General features: G+C 43.9%; 1 protein-coding gene across 1 annotated transcript in view; it reads left to right on the plus strand.

Annotated features, from left to right (window-relative positions):
• LOC117514639 (collagen alpha-1(XIV) chain-like) overlaps nt 1–14,209 on the plus strand; it is a 496,536-nt gene that overhangs the window by 147,011 nt on the left and 335,316 nt on the right. The window contains exons 6-13 of the mRNA XM_034175192.1: nt 3,068–3,223; nt 3,304–3,423; nt 4,100–4,264; nt 9,672–9,836; nt 11,204–11,355; nt 12,634–12,763; nt 13,001–13,146; nt 13,228–13,357. Of these exons, the coding sequence (XP_034031083.1) occupies nt 3,068–3,223; nt 3,304–3,423; nt 4,100–4,264; nt 9,672–9,836; nt 11,204–11,355; nt 12,634–12,763; nt 13,001–13,146; nt 13,228–13,357 (1,164 nt within the window). The remainder of the gene's footprint in view (nt 1–3,067; nt 3,224–3,303; nt 3,424–4,099; nt 4,265–9,671; nt 9,837–11,203; nt 11,356–12,633; nt 12,764–13,000; nt 13,147–13,227; nt 13,358–14,209) is intronic.

Below are 14,209 nucleotides of genomic sequence, written 5' to 3' on the forward strand. Positions count from 1 at the left end.
CCCCTTTCAAAATGTTAAATATTTTTGTCATGACAAAAAACAATGTCCAAACTCCATTCATGAGTTTCTACATTGTAAGTATCTATGGCATTAAATGTCTTTAACTTCTCCTTGTAGTGAGCAAATGTTACTTCATCCAAAGAATCGCTGTAGCATGCGAGGGACATCAAAACGGAAGCGTTTATAACAATTTCAAAAGACATTTTGACCATCCTGCTGGGGACTGTCAGACAAAATGGTGTTGCACAATGACACAACTGACAAAACTGTATGATCATGTTCTTTATTTACATTTTCAAAAAGCCTTTGATTCTGTGCCGCATGATAGATTGGTGTATAAATTAAGCAAGTATGGCATTGGGGCAGACTTTGTAACTGGATGGAAGATTTTGTCAGTGCTAGAAAACAATGAGTCTGTACGAATGGTGCTTCCTCTACATCAGAGGTGGGCAACTAGTTCCAGAAAGGGCCAGGAGGGTGCAGGTTTTCTTTGCAGCCACTGACTCCACCAGGTGATTTCATTGATTAATATCACTTTGAGAAGATGGAATCAGTTAATCAGTGAAATCACCTGGTGGAATCAGTGGTTGCAAAGAAAACCTGCACCCTCTTGGCCCTTTCTGGAACAAGTTGCCCACACCTGCTCTACATGGATGCAAGTTACTAGTGGTGTCCTCCAGGGATCAGTCATCGGAACCGTTTTGTTCTTATTAGTTATTAACAATCTACCAAGTGTGAACAAATCAAAGTGTAAGATCTTTTCTGATGACACTAAAGTGTATCAACCCATTATTTCCCTTATCAATGTGGAATAAGTGCAAGATGATATTAATAATCTTATTGCATGGTCTGAGAATTGGCTGTTGGGTTTCAATGAAAGTTTTCAATGAAAGAAGTAAAGTCCTTCATATGGGAAAGAAAAATCCCTGTTATGATTATATTTTGAAAGGAAAATTTTTAGAGGCTGCTACAGAGGAAAAAAGATCTTGGCATCTTAATTTCAAGCAATTTGTTCTTCTCAAGGCACACAGCTGTGTCAGCAGCTAAGGCTAACAGTATATTGGGCATGATTAAAAGAACCTTCTCATATGTCAATAAAGAGTCTTTTCTTCTATTATATAAGAGTTTTGTAAGTCCCCACCTTGAGTATTGTGTACAGAGCAGGGCACCATTCTTGAGAAAGACATAAGTGTATTGGAAAAAGTTCAAAGAAGAGCCACTAAGCTGGTACCTGAGTTGCAACATATGTCCTATATGGATAGACTTTCTGGACTCAGTTTAACTACTTTAGAAGACAGACAGACTAGAGGTGATTTAATTGAAATGTACAAAATCTTACACGGATATGAAAATGTTAATTTTGAAATTTTCTTTGAAATGAGAAGATATGCTGGCATTAGTGGGCGTAGGCTTGAGGTTAAACAAAAAGATCTAGACTGATTATAAGAGATTTTTTCAGCAATAGAGCTGTTGTGTTATGAAATAGTTTGCCTTGGTATATGGTTTCCTTGCCAAGTGGGAATACTTTTAAAAGAAATTATGATTTGCATTATGGTAACACCACCAGGTTTTAATATATTCTTTTTGTTGTTATTATGTTTCAATATATACAAATTTGTATACTTATTTTTACACAATAAAGTGATTTATGAAGAATGAACACAGACACTGATATGTGTGTCTGTGTGTGGGCCACCTGTTACACATGGGGACATTTATTGTTAAACAAAAAAGCACAAAATAAACTTAAATGTTACCATGAGTTTTTTGTTTTTCTTTGTTGTTTTTCTTTTTATTCTGTGTGGCCTTGCATGTTTCCTCCCACAGTTTTGCCCACTTGGGTGAAGAAATCCCAAATTGCATATTCATGAAGGCAAAACAAGCAAAACTGACAATACATGCTATTTTATACATTTGGCAGATGTAGTCCTTATTGCACACTTAGTAACTAACACAGCATGCAGGTGCATTTTACGAGTGCATTGGTGTTTGCACACAATTTTACACATGCAAACCTTTAATAAATCAGGCCCATTAACTATATTCTGTCCCATGTAGCATTTACTCCATAGAATTGATTCTGTTGTGAAAGTGTAGGAACACGGACCCACAACAGGGGCGTAAATGAACGGGCAATGGATAAGCCAAAACAGTAACAATTTAATGTTATGACGTGCACAACGGAATACAATAACAGGTTTGGAAATACAGTCAATTATATATAAGTTGAGTGACGTGTGGGCAGGCTCGAGGATAGGAGACGTCCATCCAGAAATGAGCCGGATCCCACACGGCTTCCACCGCCAACGGATCTGAAGAACACCGGAGCCGCCAAGTCCTGGGTCCCCAGGTGGCCACCGTCTCCAGCTGTCAGACCTGGTACTGCTGGCAGAGAACAGAAACAGTACAGATGAGTGTGAGTACGCACACTCAGTAATCCCTCAGTCTGTGTTCCTTAGGGAGGGAGAACCTCCACCTCCAATAACACACTCGTGCAGCTCCTGTGAAACCACTTATCTGGTTGGGGTGTGAGGCGAAGCCGTCGCAATCCACACCAAACGCCAGTACAGCAGACAAAGAAACCGTCACAGGAAAATGGCTGCAAAAGAGATCAGACTATTGTTCGGTTTAGATTCAGCAGAGAATCTATGGTAGCTGATTTCTCGGCGGGGAGGTGGAGTTGCAGTCCGGCCTTTATGGTGATGGTGATGAGTCGTGGATGAGTGACAGCTGGTGCTGATGATGAGTGACAGCTGTCACTCCCGGTTGCTCCAACGCCCTCTCGTGCTTGAAGCCCGCACTTCAAGCAGGGCGCCATCTGGTGGTGGTGGGCCAGCAGTACCTCCTCTTCAGCGGCCCACACAACAGATTCTTTACCAAAAATCTGCTTTGCATCAGAAATTCGTTTTTGTTCTTAAAAAAATGTGGCTGTTAAAAAGACCAGCAGATGCTATTTTAACCAATATAAATTCATGATGGCTGCTGGCTTCACTTAGTGTGAAAAAGGAAATTACAAAAATTTTACATGCATCTTTTATCCCTACAAAAATCATTTTGTCTTTTCCAGTTGATCATTTTATCTGCCGCACTGAGGCCATAGCGGACATAGTGATCCTGGTGGATGGCTCCTGGAGTATAGGTCGGCTCAACTTCCGCCTTGTCCGCATCTTCTTGGAAAACCTTGTTAATGCCTTTGATGTTGGCATAGATAAAACAAGGATAGGTGAGTATCAGTATTTGTTTAATATTTTGTATATGACTGATTTTATGAATGTTTTGAACTGAGCACGTTTGTTCATTTAGGTTTGGCTCAGTACAGTGGTGATCCCAGGATAGAGTGGCATTTAAATGCTTTCACCACTAAAGATGCAGTCATTGATGCTGTGAAGAACCTGCCCTATAAAGGAGGAAACACGCTCACAGGTTCTGTATTTTATAAATACTGCACTTCCTGCACTGATGAACCATTTTAAAAAGTAATTTGTGCTGACGTCTATCAGACTTCTGAATAAGATTGTGTAAGGCAGCAGAACTGTGTGATGGCTCCATGGTATTTATGGTTAGGGGAAGTGTGCAATATGGGGAGGGGGGTTGTCTGTTATATTGTTGGTTGTTGTGTCATATTTAGATTTAGATTTATCTAGGGTGTTTACATTGGATGGGGTTTTTATTGTTTTATGGATTTTATTGTGTTTTTTCATTTAATTGTTTTTATCGTGCATTGTATGCAGTATATGAGTCCAAGTTGAATTTCCCTTTTTGGTATAATAAAGTATATCGTATCGTATCGTACTTACTGTTATCCTGCACTGGATACCAGTTTGGTTTAAGATTCAGTTGAATGACTTTTTGTTATCTTTGTTTCTTGATTTTGCTGTAAAGCACTTTGGTCACCTTTTAGTTGGTGTAAAGGGTGATATAACCGAATGGTGATTGATTGAATCTTGATTATATTTTTGCTTCTTTGACTTTTCCTTCTGCAACTTTTGTACTGTCTGTACTGTCATCAAATGCTTTTTCATTCCAGCCTTTACACCTATTTCTTTCTGTATCATTTTCTATTTTGTTCCTTTTTGCTCTCTCTTTTTTTTTTCTCCAGGCCTTGCTTTGACTTATATCATGGAGAACTGCTTCAAACCTGACTCTGGATCACGAGTTGGTGTACCCAAGATTGGGATTCTCATCACAGATGGGAAATCTCAGGATGATGTCATACCACCTGCAGAGAGTTTGCGAAGTGCCGGGGTCGAGCTATTTGCTATTGGTGAGGATGGACACAAACACATGCAGATAAAGATCAGTCTCAAGATTGATTACATATCTGCATTAATTTAGCATCCTGCTGCATTTCACTTTGGTCCTTTCACACATGCTGTTATGGATAAGACGCGGAGTGAGGAGCGGTCCAGTATCTGACTGAACCCAGCATGAAATAATCAGAAGCAGTTCCAAAAAGAAAACACATTTATTTTTCTCCCCTTTGTGCTATACATAAAATACTAATTAATTAAAGTTCTGGTGAGGTGAAAAGGCAGCGCGCTCTCTCAGCGTCTCAACAGTCGGAGTCCGAACGTTCAGGACTCAGGAGTTCCGCCGACACCCCCCCAGGTGACTTTTTCCCAGAACTGTACTCTGCGAAGGAGGAACAGAGATGAGATTATTCAACACTTATTACTACGAAATATTGTTTGGAGGCAAACTTATCAGCTACACATTTAGGTCTGAATTCCAACTTAATTCAAGGAGGCTGCTGCTCACAGCTAGTGGAGGATCATTAATCCGCACGCCACTGCCGTGAGGAGCACGCCAAACACTTTCCACCAATAATTACTTATAGCTGCATATAAGACGCCAATTTACATTCACGGATAAACTTTTCAGAATATTCACCTCTGCCGTGTGCTGACAACGTTTGTCTCTCACCCTCGTCCTCCTTCACAGGCGCGATGTCAGACTCTGAAACGGCCCTCAGCGTCCCCACACGGTCGTCACAAGGTCGTATTCTCCGGCAATCTTATCCAACTCACTGCTGGTTTAAATGTAGTTCTTCATCACTACATTGGTACCAGCTGGAAGTCCTCAGATCTGCACGTGAACATCACAGGTGTCGTTGGATTGTCCTGATAGAGAGCCGCACGAGAATACAACAGGTGGAGCCACTCATCGTAACAGAGGAGAGAGACTCTTCTGCAGCACATCTTCCCCAGAGAACAGCCCCAAATCACCTGGGAAGGAAAACAAACACAAAACAACCCAACCCTGTCCAGCCAAACCCCCCCCCCAACACACAACAGTACCCCCCCCATCAACGGAAAGCCTCCCGGCGACCGCACAAACCAGACCCAAAAACAACCCCACACATCAAAGGCCAAAGCAGGAGGAGGGCAGAGATCACAGCAGGCAGCAGAGCCGGGAGATGCGGTAGAAAGGCTGGCCGGCATCAAAACAAAAAAAACATCCCGAAACAACCCCAAACACAAAAACAAAACACAAAAAAAAGGCCCCCAGCATCCCCCCCCAGAGAGTACCACAAACATACCCCAGGGAAGCACACCGGGGTAAACACAAAAGAAAAACACAATACCCAACCCAACACCCCCCCCCCCCCCCCCCCCCAGAGGACCGTCCTATCAAACCCTGGGGAGGAACAAAAAACACACAAACCCAAAAAACCCCCAACACACTAGAACACAGGTCAAAGGAAAAAACAAACAACGCCCTCCCCTAACATGTGGAGCCCGACTTCCCCCAGGGGACCTCATCGTCAACCCCAGGAGCAACGACCACGGCAGGAGCCATCCAGGAATCCCCAGGCATACACGGGAGCCTTAACGTCCCCCAGAGGACCGTCCCATCAAACCCCAGGAGACACCCCCACAACCCAGGAACCCCACCCCAGCCTAACACGGCCGGTCGGCCCCACAGTCAACCTTCCCCCCAGAGGACCGTCCCATCAAACCCCGGGGGGAAACAGGAGGAAACAAAAACCCCAAACCCCCAGGGATTTCCAAAAACCACCCCAGGAGCAAACAAAAACTACAGAAAGCCCCATTGACCTCCCCAGCACCCCGAAAGACCCTCCAGGTCCGTCGGGAAAACACGTCGTGGCAATCGGCACAGGACTACTAAGTCGGAGAAGCCAATAGGAAAAACGCAACCCAGCTCCACCCCCAAGGGCAGGGGAAAACCGGCAAGACGGCCGGTGCCAACCCCCCGACTATACTCCAGCCTACCGGGAGGGGTGGGCAGCGGAAAAGGCATACAGCACTGATCGGCCCCACCGCTCCGACTGGAGTATATCCCCACTGTCCGACACCTCAGCAATGCCAATGGCGAACGGTCAGAGGCACGCTGAGGCTGGAGAGCAACCGGGAAACAACTAAATCTAAGAAAAGAGCCCTGGACCCCCCCCCCCCCCCCAGGTGCAGAGGTCCTCATGGGAACGCCCAGCAACCAACCTGCACCACCCCACAACACCAAAGACGAACGGCCAGGAGTGTGTGAGGCTGGGGTTAGGGGACAGGGAAATAAAAACCAACAAAATAAAACGACCCATTCCGCTAACAAAAATTAAATAACTATAAACAATAAAAAAAAACACACGCTTACCTGAGTCCAAACGAACTCCGACCAGCCAGCCTGTTCACCCCACCAGAACTACCTCAAGTGCTATACACAAAAACTGGTTTACAAAAACTCCCATTTATATCCCACAGAAATGTCCATAAAACACCTGGAGCCATGTTATGATGCTGTCTCCTGATGCTCGTTTGACTGGGGCAATATGGTTGTTCTGACCCTTCCAAGTTGCATTGGCTCGTCCACTAGAGGAGCTAGAGGTCCCGTCGGAGGAGTCTCAAAGGAACGAAGAAGAGGTGGTCCGGACTTATGTCGGGGAAAACCCCGAGACAAAACACCCCGCTCGGACGCTCGCCCTCTCTCTCATCCACGCTCCTTAATCCGATCGTCTAGATGAATAACCAAGGATATTAACTCATCTAAATCCTTAGGTTCGTCACGGACGGCTAGCTCATCTTTCAGGGAGTCATTCAACCCGTCTACAAACACCCCCCTCAAAGCAGCAGCATTCCAACCAGACTGAGCGGAAAAAATTCGAAAATCCACAGAATAATCAGCTGCGCTTCGTCGCCCCTGTCGGAGGTTCAGCAATCGTTGAACCACGGTATTTGTTTTCACTGGATGATCAAAAACCAAACGAAGTTCACGGGAAAATTCGTCAAAGGATTCTAGCAGTAATGATTTATTGCTCCACAACACCGTGACCAACGCCAGGGCGTCACCTCGCAACAGATTAACGACATATGCGACTCGGCTACTCTCAGAGGAGAAAGACGCCGGTCGCTGAGCAAAAACCAAAGAACACTGCATCAAAAACGGCGCACAAGCCTCCACATTTCCCGAATATCGCTCCGGATGACATATAACCGGTTCAGGAGCCGAATCTCCGGACGGCGAATTTATCTGCACCGGGCTCGATGGAACCGGAGCTGCAACCACAGGAAGCGGAACAGCCTGAGCTACAGGCTCCGTAACACGGGTGTCTGTCTGTTTAATTTGAATCAAAAGGTGCTGCACTTGCTTCCAAATCATCTCCAGGTGCTTCTGGACTTTCTCCTGAAATGGAACTGCTTCTGCCGCTGGGTCCATATTGGTTTGGCCGGAGAATTCTGTTATGGATAAGACGCGGAGTGAGGAGCGGTCCAGTATCTGACTGAACCCAGCATGAAATAATCAGAAGCAGTTCCAAAAAGAAAACACATTTATTTTTCTCCCCTTTGTGCTATACATAAAATACTAATTAATTAAAGTTCTGGTGAGGTGAAAAGGCAGCGCGCTCTCTCAGCGTCTCAACAGTCGGAGTCCGAACGTTCAGGACTCAGGAGTTCCGCCGACACCCCCCCAGGTGACTTTTTCCCAGAACTGTACTCTGCGAAGGAGGAACAGAGATGAGATTATTCAACACTTATTACTACGAAATATTGTTTGGAGGCAAACTTATCAGCTACACGTTTAGGTCTGAATTCCAACTTAATTCAAGGAGGCTGCTGCTCACAGCTAGTGGAGGATCATTAATCCGCACGCCACTGCCGTGAGGAGCACACCAAACACTTTCCACCAATTATTACTTATAGCTGCATATAAGACGCCAATTTACATTCACGGATAAACTTTTCAGAATATTCACCTCTGCCGTGTGCTGACAACGTTTGTCTCTCACCCTCGTCCTCCTTCACAGGCGCGATGTCAGACTCTGAAACGGCCCTCAGCGTCCCCACACGGTCGTCACAAGGTCGTATTCTCCGGCAATCTTATCCAACTCACTGCTGGTTTAAATGTAGTTCTTCATCACTACATTGGTACCAGCTGGAAGTCCTCAGATCTGCACGTGAACATCACAGGTGTCGTGGATTGTCCTGATAGAGAGCCGCACGAGAATGCAACAGGTGCAGCCAATCATCGTAACAGAGGAGAGAGACTCTTCTGCAGCACATCTTCCCCAGAGAACAGCCCCAAATCACCTGGGAAGGAAAACAAACACAAAACAACCCAACCCTGTCCAGCCAAACCCCCCCCCAACACACAACACATGCAATTGTTTACAGTTATGCATGACATCAACCTGGCTGCAGCAGTGGCCTGATGCTCACATTTGAGTTTTTATGTAGAATTTCTGTATTACTATGTTCACATCAAATGCAGATCTAATGTCTTAAGTTATATGACAGAAAACTGTCAGCAACCTTCTTCATTGTGTTTTCTGTAGTGTGGTACAGATTAATATGTAATACATATAAAATAAATACGTGTGTGTGTGTGTGTGTGTGTGTGTGTGTGTGTGTGTGTGTGTGTGTGTGTGTGTGTGTGTGTGTGTGTGTGTGTGTGTGTGTGTGTGTGTGAAGAGACACAGAGTGCAAACAGCAATACATAAAATAAAAAAATTATGGCTGAACGACACATTTATGAAGTTGACAGATTAAGAAGTCAGCAGACTGCACAGTGTGTTTGTTTGAAAACAAAGAGAGAGAGAGAGAGAGAGAGAGAGAGAGAGAGAGAGAGAGAGAGAGAGAGAGAGAGAGAGAGAGAGAGAGAGAGACACTGTCTTGGACCACTTGCTGTTCTGTGGCGCAGAGCCTGGACACAGTGTACACCGCCAGGCACAGAGCGCAAACAGCAATGAGTATCACAAAATGAAAATTGCTGTTGGACAGCACACATTTATGATGTCAGCAGCACTGTACACTCTTTGTTTCCAAATCAGAGAGAGAGAGAGAGAGAGAGAGAGAGAGAGAGAGAGAGAGAGAGAGAGAGAGAAAGACATTAATCCTCAACACAGTGTCACTCTCTATTAAGTTACTCTATTACAGTGTTAAACACTCAACAAATTATTTGTCTCTTTACACATAACTAGTGTAGAAGTGCTTTGTATTTGTTACTAGTTTGGGAATGGTGTGAAATACTGATCAACTTTTACATACAACCTGCTCTGTATTTTATTCACACGTAACTCCAGAAGCGAATATTGATGGAGGATTTATCCCAAGTGTGAAAGGCGGGGGGGGGGGGGGGGGGGGGTGTTTGTAGTAAAGCTGACAATCAGTACTACTTGGATCACAGTAATACTCATCATTTGTTTACTCTCGTATTACCAGGTGTGAAAAACGCTGATGAAAATGAGCTTCGGTCCATTGCATCAGAGCCGATCGAGTCTCATGTCTACAATGTGGCCGACTTCAACGTCATGAGCTCCATAGTAGGGGGACTAACTAGAACAGTGTGTGAACAAGTGGAGCAGCAAGTCAAGGACATCAAGCAGAGTAAGAGAGAAGTTTGACTGAAGACAAAGCAACTTCAGCCTTGTTTTATTTCAATTCAACATGTGTCTATTGCCTTGTTGGTTATTAGATACCATAAATTCATCCTTGCATTGCTTTGGGATCAAATATCATTTGAATATTGTCAAGCCTTATCAACAAATCCAGAGTGACTAGTGAGGAGGAACACAAATGTTTTGCACCAATGTTTTACTCAAGCCAGGCTAATATTGGGGTAATATGGTAAAATTAAATTGCCTTGGTTAGAAATCTACCAATCAATGGCATTTTAAATGAGATTTTGCGATTTTCTAATCCTATTGTATGTTTCAAGACGAGGTTCGTAATTGTGACTGTCTGTGTCACGAACCAGAGTAAAGACCCCCCTCACAATGAATGACAAGTGACATTTAAAGAGTTTAAACAAAAACACTGGCTCTACTCACTGGATAACAGTTCTTCAAAAATTTAACAAAAGCTCAAGTCCAGCAGGTGTCACGCCAAATGAAGTCCAAACTGTTTTTTGGTACACGCCACAGCAGTCAACAAGCAGCAGTCTTTTAAAAGGGCACAGCAGAGGGATTAGCAACATTCACAGCAGAGGTTAAGTACACAGCAAGCAGATTCCTGCAACAGTCTTTCAGAGGACAATGCAGGTGTGTTATTAATATTCTTTGCAAAAACTCTGTAGCAAAGGCAGTCAAAAAATGATCAATTCAGTATCCATAAATGTGCAGTAAAACTCAGAGGTCAAAAATGCGTAGCGAGCATCAATAGCCAACCAAGAATATTGGTAACAGTATCTGTGAGTTTCAGGGTTACAAGAATAGAAGAATACTGGAAGAAGGTGGGAGAGACAATCTGGCAGGGAACATAGGAAAAGAAACATCTTATAAAGGCGCTCATCTAATTGACAACAGAAGCACCGACACACGTGAGAGCAAAGGACCAAGCCCGGCAGTAGTGACACATGAGGAAACTATAATGGCATATCCAACAGCGGGACAGAATAATGAGGAACTAATAAGATCACAGAGGAAGCAGAAGGAAACAGTAGAAGCATGAATGGAAAAGATGTAATAAAACTACACGAAAACTACCATTGTCATTTTCACTGAAAGTGAAACTGAGGAGAAACCAGAACACCTCCCCAAACGTTGAGGGGACCAAACTAACTCCAAGGATGAAGTTATGCTCCATGGGGAGAATTACATGACTTGGCAGAAGCGAATAAAGAAATGGCCACGCAAAAATACATGCATGCGCATGACCCGTGACCGACTAACTCATTCCAATTAAAACGGGAAAGAATTTAAGATCACTCGTTTGTATCACCTTCATCTACTTTCACTCCTTTTCTTTTGCTTTAGAATATGTACCAGAGGTGATGGGAGTGCCCTTTGACCTGGTGACATCAGAGGTCACAGCTTGGACCTTTCGGGTTACCTGGAGCCATGCACCAGGAAACGTAGAAAAATACAGAGTGGTTTATTATCCTGCTCAGGGAGGAGAACTACAGGAGGTAAATTTTATTTGAAATGTTCTCAGCCCTGAGAACGTCTCTACCATAACTGTGCTGAGAAATTACTTCACTAAGGTCAGGTGAAAAACTCTGAAGAATCACTGTAAAATAAAGTATCACTGAATTGATCCATTTTCTATACCTGCTTACTCCAATTATGGGTTGGCCGGGGGTGGGGAGCTGGAGCCTATCCCAGCAGTCACAGGATCTGAGACAGTGTACACCCTGGACAAGACAGCAGTCTGTTGCGGGGCCACATCAACAACAAACAAACACATTCACACACCTACACTCAATTTAAAGTTTCCAATCCACTTAAGCTGCATGTCTTTGAATGTGGTAGGAAACTGCAGCACACAGAGTTAACCCACGCAAACCCGGGAAAACATGCAAGTTCCACACGGAAAGGCCTCATGTGGGAAGCGACCCCATGAGGCAACAGTGCAAACTACTAAGCCACTGTGCTGCCATGTCACTGCATAAAATTAGTACTATGCATTGCACACAACGCAAGAAATGGGAACTTTCAACTAAGCTATTCATGCACATATCCAGGTGCATAACCAGGAACTTGACCTCCCTGAGCTCACCATCACAGTGAGTCTTCTTTTAGCTGAAGTATTCATCTTTACTGTTTGCTAATTTGCCACATCTCTGAGAGTGAACAAGTCTTGAGAAAAACTGAGGTCATTTTCATCTTAATGCTGCTTGTCTTATTCTTCAGTACCTCTTGCTCTCCTTCCCGTTCTCTGGTCCATGGAACGTTTTTCCAGGTAATGAAAGCTCATTATAATGGCACAGTGATCCAGACAGGCGTTGGATTTTCCACAACATTTGACCACAGGAACCATGAAACCAACTATTTAGTGGGGTTTACATTCAGAGGATGTTCTTGTGTCTCATATGAGGAGACTTTTCCATCTGGCTCAGACCAGATCTAATCTGCATCATAACTGCCATCCATTTACCTCAGAATTTTTAAAAATATTCCTTAGGGTTTGGACTTTTATTCTGTCCAACAAATTTGTTATACTTCCTCACCTCTCCCTTGTTATGTGATCTCTCTTTCCTGCTGTGCCTCCTTCTGTTTCTTTTCTCCCATTTATCATTTTCATTGTTATTGCCCCACTTTCCTTTCCCCTGACAATCTTTGTCTATCTACCCCTCCCTGCTTCCGCTTTCATCCATTTCGGCACCCCATCGCTTTTTCTGTGTCATCCATCCATCTGCCCCCCCCCCCCCCCCCACTGCCCCCTCCCCACCACTCCTCCACTCCAGGCTATAGTGGACGGTGGTGAAAATTCAGTGGTGTTACAGCATCTCAGCTCTCTAACTGAGTACCAGTTGGCTGTATATGCTGTGTACGCTACCGAGACGAGTGAGCCTCTGAGAGGATCAGAAACTACCTGTAAGTTTATTGTTATTTGAGTGCGTGAGTGCTCAGATGCATTAAACCCAGTTTCACAGGAATGTCTGTTAACAGGTTACAGATAACAAAGGCTTAGTACCAGCCATATCTGAAATGGTGCACTCGTAATTTTGTGTATAAAACCATCTAAATATGGTTACATTTTCTTAAAATGGTGCTGTAAGAGTATAGTTGAGGGTATCTGCAATCACTTCTAAGCATTTTATATGCATGTAGTGGCTCTTCCGATGGTGACAAGCCTCCAGCTGTTTGCTGTAACTCACAATTCGATGAAAGCAAGATGGGACAGTGTGGACGGAGTGTCTGGATACATGCTGCTGTATGGACCACTTAGAGATGACGGAGACTCTGAGGATAAAGAGGCAATGAAATAACACATTTTAATGGCCAAGTTAATCTGTATGATTTTGTTTTGTTATCTACTAACTTTTTGCCGTCCACAGGTCAGGATCTCGGATGCAGTGACGGAGCTGGAGCTGGAAGGGCTAATGCCTGATACAGATTACACTGTCAGTGTTTATGCTATGTATGACGAGGAGGCCAGTGACCCTCTTACAATCCAGGAAACCACATGTGAGTAATGCACACATTTAAACATGCACTATCATATGCACACTGTATTTCTGCAGTTGTAGGAACATTTTATCTCTCCCTTGCTGAAGCTGGAGTGCTGGTCGGAATGTTGGATTGTCACATTCATTTCACTGATAAAAAGGGAGGAAAATAACTTTCCAACTCTGATATTTTGAGAGCCACTTCTGTTTTATATATTGATTCCATGTTGTGTTGAACTTTAGTCATTGCTTTGACACGTCCATGAAACAACAATGGAAAAAATCAATCTCAGCAACAACCAAATTTCCAAACTCTTCTGCAAGTATGGAAGTCACCCTTTTCATGATGTTTTGTCTTGCTCCCAAATGCTTTTCTGACCTGATCAGACAATCACGTGAAGTATTGTGACTGTATGCCTAATCCCAACCTATACTGTCAGACTCTAAAAAAACACAAAGGACTATAGAAACACAACAGCCCTTTGAAGAAATCAATTCTGTCAACAGTGCTCTCTCAAGTCCAGAGGGATTGCATCGTAGCATTATTTTGCTCAGTGGTTCCCAAAGAAGGAGGTGTTCCAACCTGAGGGTGCACGGAGGTATTGCGGGGTATAATAATAACAATAAGGGCATTTATTGTCTTTGTACATGCATACAATGAAATTTGTCCTCTCCATTTAACCCGTCCTAGTTATAGTTAGACATCATCCAACCAGTAGGAGCAGTTGATAACCACAGTCTGGCACCCGAGAACCAACTCCAGATGTAGAGACGCTGCCTTAATCAGTGGCAGAGAAAAGAGCAGACCAAAAATAAACATGCATTTTATTGTGGGAGGAAACCAGAGTGCCTGGAGGAAACCCATGCAGAC

This window comes from Thalassophryne amazonica, chromosome 7 (assembly GCF_902500255.1).
Source record: "Thalassophryne amazonica chromosome 7, fThaAma1.1, whole genome shotgun sequence".
Lineage (NCBI taxonomy): Eukaryota > Metazoa > Chordata > Actinopteri > Batrachoidiformes > Batrachoididae > Thalassophryne > Thalassophryne amazonica.